General features: G+C 35.1%; 1 protein-coding gene across 1 annotated transcript in view; it reads right to left on the reverse strand.

The window, feature by feature from the left end:
• RAPGEF2 (Rap guanine nucleotide exchange factor (GEF) 2) overlaps window positions 1–9,136 on the reverse strand; it is a 295,150-nt gene that overhangs the window by 50,439 nt on the left and 235,575 nt on the right. Inside the window, exon 7 of the mRNA XM_012651918.1 lies at window positions 4,865–4,996. Coding sequence (XP_012507372.1) covers window positions 4,865–4,996 — 132 coding nt within the window. The remainder of the gene's footprint in view (window positions 1–4,864; window positions 4,997–9,136) is intronic.

A 9,136-nucleotide genomic window follows, 5' to 3' on the forward strand; every position in this document is an offset into this window, starting at 1 on the left:
TTTTTTAAAGGATGTCAAAAAAATGAACAAACTGAAAAAATTTTAAATGCCATAAAGCTCTAGTGAAAGGTTAATTTAACTTAATTAAAAATAAAATACTGCATATTTTATTAAGCACTTTCAAATCATTTGCAAAAAAGTTTTGTTTACTAAATATCTCACACATACAGCCATTTTAAGAGGATTGCTTAAGAAGTATCTTTTTCCCCCCGCAAGACTAGGTCTTGCTCTGTCAGCCAGGCTGGAGTGCAGTGATGTGATCATAGCTCACTGTAATCTTGAACTCCTGGGCTCAAATGATCCTCCCATCTTAGTCTGGAAGTAGCTGGGACTGGAGGCATGCATTACAATGCCCAGTTAATTTTTAAATTTTTCGTAGAGATGGGGGGGTCTCCCTAGGTTGCCCAGGCTGGTCTCGAACTACTGGCCTCATGCTGTCCTCCTGCCTCAGCCTCCTAAAGTGCTGGGATTACAGGCATGAGCCACCATGTCCAGCCTTTAATAAACTATCCTTGATGTAAATAAAATGTATAGAATTTCAAACATATATATTTAACCCAAATAGCACTTAAATTAGACTCATATAAATTTAGGCTAGAAAGTAATACTGAATGCTAATTTAAGTGAGATAAAAGAGAAGGAACATCACATAAAATCATATATATGTGGAAAGTATAAAAATATATTTAGAAATATAATTTTTGATTAAGTCTAGTTTGTATATAATTTACATTGTTTCTAGTTTTACACCGTATTTTTTACTTCAATATATTCTTTTAAATACACACACACACACACATATACACATACACCTAAAAGAGAGGGACAATTTTTTAAAGCTCTTAATGTAAATTATTAGGTTGCTTTCCTAAATTTATAATCCTACATGGAATGTATAAAAATGTCTATAAATATTTAAGAAAATCTATACTAATTTGATAGGTAAAATAGTTCCATATTTAAATCTTCATATTGTCAATTATTAATGTTTTAAATATTTTATATAAGGTAGAGATATTTGCATTTTCTTTTCTGTAAATGACCGACTTCTGTCCTTTGAACATTTTTATACTGTGAGCTGAGTATTTTTCTTATTAATTTGCATAAATCAGTTATATTTTGACTTTAAACCTTCATATCAATTGATCTTTTAATTATTAAATGTTTTGATCATTCATTACAACATTAAGAGTTTGCTAACTCTTTAGTTTATCTGGAACTTATTTTAATTATGATACAAAGTGAGAATATAAAATGACTCCCACACCTTAAAGACCACTTATTGAATAATGCATCACTTTCTTCACTGATTTGTGAGGTTTCCTCTCTTACATGTATTACCCTTACACATGAGTTCCATTTTGCTTGAACCCTGTTTTATTGATCTATATCTATTTTTGTACAACTATTTCCAGCCTGCCTAAGCCATTTGCTCTGACAGGCATCATTTAACCAGGACCTTATCATGGCTGGAAATGGCATTGTCTCATAGCACTAACTTAGGCATTCTGCTTTCTATCACCAACAACCTCCTATTCTTTCAGCTTGCTCCCATCTGCTTCTAAGAAAACCCTTTTTCAACTTAAGGAGGATCTTTAGTCTTCAAGACTCTACTACCTCTGTGTCTAGCATTCACACCTCCCGTCTTAACTTCCTTTCATATTCTGGCTTATATTCCCTAGTCTATTATTTCAATTACATTCATTCAACACATCTTCACTGAATGCCTATGATTTCCTGACACTGTACTAAGGCTCTAGAGAGAAAATGGAGATGAGACAGACAAGTTCCCTGACTTCGTGAAGCTGTTATTCTAGTAGGCAGACAGGCAACATAGAAAGTAATAATCATTTCACTTAGGGTCTAGGAAGGAAATAAAAGGACGAGCCAGGAAAGGAACCAAAATGTAGGCCCTCCTTTACAGAGGATTATTAAGGAAGCACTGACTGAGGAGATAATACTTGAAAATGAAGGCAGAAAAGGATCAAGCTAGGAGAAAATATTCTAGCCAGAAGGCATGCAAAAGCAAAGCTCCGTAGTTAGAAAAAGTTTGACATGTTGCTCCACCTGTCTTTGTATTACACTCATTTAGCAAAACTTCGGTCCTGGATGACGTCAAATCTTTGTGCTAACTGTGGAGAAAATTACTTAACAGGGTAAAGGGAAATAATTTTATACTTGAAGGTACCAACTCAATTGAGTCTCCATTTCTCTGGTCAATTTGCTTTACTACGCTCTCTACAACTATTATTTCAAAACTTATCTCTCCTTAAAACTCTCTATCCACCAACTCTCTCTCTCTCAACAAATGAACTCAACTCTTCAGAGAGAAAACAGAAGTTTAAGAAAGGAACTCCCTCAACTCCCAAACTGCCCGCTCCAAACGCACCAGGATGTGTCCCTGTTAAAACAGAGGAGGGTTTCTTCCCCTAATGCTAGTCATTTCTCTTCCCTCTGAAACTTCTCTCCTTCTTCCACTGCAGCAATGTTATTCTGCCCATCTCTCCCTTGTTCACAGCGTTCGATTTCAACCTCTCTGTGCCCATCTGATGAGCATTTACACTCACTTCAACGTGACAGCTTTCAACAAAAAAAGAAAAGATTCTCTAGGTCAGAATTGTACAAAGATTAAATGGGCTGCCATGAGAGACAGTTGCTCATCCCTGGAACTGCTCAAGAATAACTGGATGCTTGATGGATAGGATTCAATGTAAGACTGGGAGTTGGACCAATTAGATGTCAGGCTTCTTCTCACCTTAAGAAGTTCTGATTTAAAGATAACAGAAATGGCCGGGCGTGGTGGCTCACGCCTGTAATCCTAGCACTCTGGGAGGCCCAGGCGGGTGGATCGCTCAAGGTCAGGCGTTCGAGACCAGCCTGAGCAAGAGCGAGACCCCGTCTCTACTAAAAAATAGAAAGAAATGATCTGGACAACTAAAAAAAATGTATATATAGAAAATATTAGCTGGGCATGGTGGCGCATGCCTGTAGTCCCAGCTACTCAGGAGGCTGAGGCAGTAGGATCGCTTGAGCCCAGGAGTCTGAGGTTGCTGTGAGCTAGGCTGACGCCACGGCACTCACTCTAGCCCGGGCAACAAAGCGAGACTGTGTCTCAAAAAAAAATAAATAAATAAATAAAAAATAAAAAAAAAAAGATAAAGATGATAGAAACGGTCTATTGAGAATATTAAATGTTAAGTTTTGCATAGCTAATAGCCAAATCCTTAGACGCAGCTATGGATCTTTCCTTACAACAAATATAAACTTACAGGCTACATGCCTGTAAGTCATCAAGTTTGAAGCAAAGAGCTTTGAAATTCAACTAAATGAATCAAAATGATACACAGGGACCCTCCTTTCTATCTAATACCAAGATAAAGTCAGACTGCAGACTGTAAGCTCCAACTGTGCCAGAGCAATTAGGAACTCTCACCCACTCAGACATTTGGATGATAGCTAGGGACCGACGCACCATCAAGAATTTCCTCATGAATGCATCCAGCTTACTCAAGGCAATAGCACATTCTGCTAAATTTCCCCTCAGAACAGGCCTCAATAAATTATATAAACATATTATTTCACTCTTATTATAAATTTATCTTTTAGAAATTCTATTCAAGTTTGTATATACTTGAAGAAAACAGTAATGACTGCTATAACCTCAACCTGTATTCCCATTAGAGATTGTCAAAATGTGTAATAATCATCTTGAAGTTTAGAGGACAAGGGCTCTTTCGTGATATTTTAGTTAATATAAGCTTAAGCACAGCTTTAATGTATACCATTCATTGTTCCATGTAAAGGAACTCTTAAATAAATGTTTTTAAATCAACTTCCAGAAATAGATGGTATGGGGTAGGGGGGGAGGTAAATTGAGAAAAGTGTGTACCTAATAGACTATCTCTTTAAAAGAAAATTTATTTTCTAAGATCTACTAAATTTAGGACTTAAACAAATATGTCTTATATTTATGGTATTCTAATTATTCACTTACTTTTAGTAATTAAAAAAAATAGAACTTAGCACTGCCTAAATACAACAATGATCCTTCGTAACTATAATGTTCCTTAAAAAAGGTACTTTTTATGGTCACCTCATGTCACAATTCCTAAGGAGCCAAGAACTATACTTTGTGAATATAAAGTTCTTTTGTCTGAAACCATCTAAAATCAAATATTATTAAGAATGTATTTGAAGGCCCCAAAGAGGATTTCTTTTGCATATTTTAGTCACTTTTCCTAAATTTGCATATTTTAAGCTAATAAACTATTCCTTAATAATTAAAATTATTTTGTTTTAAAAACATGTTTGGAATCCTATAGTTCTAGCTTATTTTCCATTCATTGGTACCATAAAATTTTTATTTTAAACACATGACTAAATCTATAGGTAATTTTTTTAAATAGAAGGAATATAATTCAATGATCCAATCTTAATAATCCCTTCCTTTTGTCATACTAAATATGGACTTTAATAAGAAACACTTAGTATGAAAGCCCAACTCTGCAGTCTCCCCCTATGGTTTTTAGTCAAGAAAGAGTCATAAACGTACTACACCTGCAGTCAAATGAATAAAATACTTAAAGTCAAGACAAATGATTCCATGTCAACTCCTCTATTTAAAATTCTGATAACTGGTAATAGCAGAGGCAAGTACAATTAGGCAATAGTTCTACATCCTAAAACAAACACACATATAACATGCTGCCTGTGAGAAGCATAAACATTAATGTTTTATGTACATATATGCATATACGATATATACACAAATATTTAATTTATAGATTCTATTAATATTAACTGAGAACCCTAAAACTCCTTGGAATACAGGAAAATGAAGCAAATGACAAGAAAAACTCCTTACCTGGTAGATATCAGAAAGACTGCTGCTTCCAGAGTCACTAGTGATACTACATCCTGAATGGCTGGAAGAAACGTGGGTCACCTGTGGGTGGAGACTGTCAGTAAGGTGCAGTTTTGTGAAATCTGCAGGAAGCTATGGAAGGAGCAGGAAAAACTAGGATTACAATTTGAATCGAGATCTCCAAGAAGACATTTTAAAATTAAAATATTATATTCTGTTTCATACCACTAAGCCAAAAACGTTATTAGGTAAGAGGCTTCATTTTGCAAATTCACAAATTACTAAATATTATCCTATTTACCAAAAATCACATAATTTTTTTTTTTTGAGACAGACTCTCGCTCTGTTGCCCCAGGTAGAGTGCAGTGACGTCATCACAGCTCACTGCAACCTCAAACTCCTGGGCTCAAGCGATCCTCCTGCCTCAGCCTCCTGAGTAGCTGGGACTACAGGTACATGCCACTGCTCCTGGCTAATCTTTCTATTTTTAGTGGAGACAGGGTCTTGCTCTTGCTCAGGCTGGTCTTGAACTCCTAAGCTCAAGCTATCCTCCCGCCTGGTACTCCCAGACTGCTTGGATTAGAGGCATGAGCCATTGTGCCCAGCCATAAATTTTTAAAGTTTATGGGCATACAATGAACCTTAAATAATACTAAATTTGATGCTTAAATAAGTAGGTTTAGTGATTAAGGAGAATTTGGATGAACATTTAATTTAGTAAGCTACAATTTTCAAATTACACATCAATGAGCAAATTAGTCTACTACTATCAATATTTATTACTAGTCACAAATGCAACGTTATGGCAAGAAACAATTTAAATGAGAAATCAGATCTGAGGTTCTTTTATGCCCAAATGATGTTTAAAGGTTAAAAAAAAAAGAGCATCTTAGAGTCGATTAAGTGTATTGTCATACAAGTAATTACACTAAGCTCTATGGAGAAAGAGAAAACAATGCCAACAAATAACTGAGAATTGAGAAAGTTATGGACAACATTTACCTATCTACTTGTTCATGTTCAAATAAAAATAGCCTCTGTTAAAATAAACAGATTTGCTAAGCATCCCTCAAGTTCTGAAGTCTACTACCCCTCATATATCAGACAAAATGCATTCACAAAAAAGGAAAACATTCACACATTCGTTCATTCAACAAATATTTACTGAGACCCTTTTCTCTCATTATGTCCTAGTCAGCAAGTAAAACTCTAAGAAAACACTGCCCTTAAGAACCTTACACTCTTATCAGTTACCACAAAGTCTTCTGAACTTAAAAAGACACTATATTTATCTATAATAAATATCAGACTTAAATAAATATCACACTTAAATACTATTGGCCAGTAATACATATGACAGTTAAAAAGATATGCTAACTAGCATCATGAAATACTGATAACATTCTCTCTTTTGTGCCTGCATACTGATCCTATTTAGCTGGTGAATAATAATAAAAAGACTAACTGTTAAAACTTAAATAAAGATTTATCTTAGTTACATTCCCATCTACCCTGTGATCCTTATCCCCTCTCTAGAATAAGCCTCCTGAGGGAGATGATTCCGGTTTATGACAATGATCAATAGGTTTTGATGCTTCAAAGCTTCAAACAAACAGGCAAAATGTATTTTGTTTGTTTGTTTATTTATTTTTGAGATAAAGGCTGGCTCTGTTGCCCCAGGTAGAGTGTGGTGGCATCATCCAAGCTCTCTGCAACCTCAAACTCCTGAGCTCAAGCCATCCTCCTGCTTCAGCCTCCCAAGTAGCTGTGACAACAGGTGTGCACCACGATGCCTGGATAATTTTTCTATTTTTAGTAGAGACAGGATCTCACTCTTGCTAACGCTGGTCTCAAACTCCTGAGCTCAAGCGATCCTCCCGCCTCGGCCTCCCAGAGTGCTAGGATTATAGGTGTGAGCCACCGGACCCAGCAAAATATATTTATATCCCTTATCATTTAGACCTGACTCTCTGAATAAATTACACCCGTCCCTACGTTAAGTGCATGATACTTAACAGTATTTATACACAATATGTTCAGAAATAATATTTTTTAATTTTAAGGATCAAGGTACACACAGGACAGATTTAAACATGAATGTTTTAGGGGACATATGATTAGATGCCAAATAAATGGACATAAACCCACATGTTGGAGGAGCTGAGAAGTGAGATGTTTATTCAAATGTGTGAAATAATTGCAAGCCCATCTCGCTAAGAGTGTTTTTAAAAAATGATAAAGATATTATGAAATATTAATATATAAAATTTAGGAGAATAATGATTTCTCTGTAAGGAGTAGACAGACAAATCCTTCTAAATTCAGAATTTCTATGTTTTATTCATAATGTGGAATAGTGGATTAATTGAAGAATTTATTTATAAACAGTTTGAAGACAGAAGTTTGTAGAAATGCATTCGTGACTATGATTTTAAATGTAGCTAAGCGACAGTTATCAGATAGTAAAATAAATAACATGTTCATAGCCAGGATAAATACCCTTCATCATTCTAGCTACATTTCCATTTAATTCAGTCATTTACCACAGAAGGCAACTAGGGAAACATTACTCTATGGCTCAGGGATTTTAAAAGGCATCAATCGATACATGTAATTACAGAATAATAAACTTATTTTTATTGATTATCTTTTACAGACATGACTCAGACTGACATGTCACACTGTGTGATTTTTTTTTAAAAATTAACTTAGTACGTCAAATGAAGATATAATTATCTAATTAATTTTTACTTTTTATTTATTCAAGTCTTACAGGACTTTCTTCTTACAATTCATTATCTGATCATCTTTCCTGACTAAGAACTCACATGCAGACAATGCTGGGAGCTGAAAGAGCTCCAAACCTAATAGAAGAGACATGCGTCCAGCCTTTATACACCAATTCTTTGGAATTGAGAAAGTTATGGACAACAATCTCTATACACATATATAAATATCAATTTTCTACTTGTTCATGTATAAATAAAAATATCCTTCAATTACAATAAACACATTTGCTAAGCATCCCTCAAGTTCTGAAGTGTATTCATCTATGCCTACTTATAGCCACAAATATCAGAATTATGTGGTAATTGTTGGCCCAGAACCATAAAGACTCAAAAGAGAAATATTTTTACTCTTAAAAATTCAATTCTATTGAATAAAGACTTATTGAGTACCTGCTAAGTCAGACACCCTGTTAGGAGCAGGGAATATCAAGGTGAATAAGACATTCCTAATTCCACATGGAACTTCTACTACCGCAAAGTCACTGTGATAGGTGTTACAAGCAATAGAAAAATGAATTAAACATAGTTTGTTTGTGTTTTTGAGACAAGGTCTCACTATGTTGCCCAGGCTGGTCTTGAATGCCTGGGCTCAAGCAATCGTCCTGCCTCAGCCTCCCAAATAGCTGGGACTACAGGTGCGTGCCACCATGCCTGGTTTAAATACAGTTTTATAAACATTGTTTTTATCTCTTTCCCCTGCCATCTGTGCTCTTTGTGGAATAGCATTAAAAAATAATATATTAAACTTACATTAAATGCATATATAATTTAACATTAACTAAATACCTCTTTATATATGTACAAATAAATGCTATATTTAAGGAACCTTAAAATCTTTTCCCACAAACTGGGATAACAATACTATTATTAAATTTTATTGACAATCCACATCAGTCAGGTTATGGAATGGGAAAAGTTATAAAAGGTGTTCCCATAAGAGAAGAGTCTGAAATGCACTGATTTGGCCCTGCCACAACACTCTTAATAGAGACCTGAGCCCATGTCTAGGAAAAATGGAGTTTTTAAGAGGCAAAGAAACCATATGGGGGTTGGGCAGCAGGAGGCAGACAAAAGTGCAGGCACCCACATTTAAACGTGAGTGCTAACACAAAGTAGGCATAAACCTAAAATTAATCAGTTTCATAAAAGCTTGGTACCATTTGTATAACAGCTTGTTTTGTTTTATTTTATGGAACAAACAAGGACACTACAGTAATCAGCTTTTAAAAAGGAAGTTCTACACATGACTTAAATCCCATATATAAACAGGCATTTGAATAGAAGTGGAGATAGTGGGCAACCTTGTCTGGTTCCAGTTCTAAGTGGGAATGCTTTCAATTTTTCCCCATTCAGTATGATGCTGGCTGTGGGTTTGTCATAAATGGCTTTTTGTATCATTTTTAGGTAAGCCCCATCTATGCCTATTTTGTTAAGCGTTCTTATCATAAAAGGGTGTTGAATTTTGTCAAATGCTTTTTCTGCA

Source organism: Propithecus coquereli, unplaced genomic scaffold, assembly GCF_000956105.1.
Source record: "Propithecus coquereli isolate 6110/MARCELLA unplaced genomic scaffold, Pcoq_1.0 Scaffold376, whole genome shotgun sequence".
Lineage (NCBI taxonomy): Eukaryota > Metazoa > Chordata > Mammalia > Primates > Indriidae > Propithecus > Propithecus coquereli.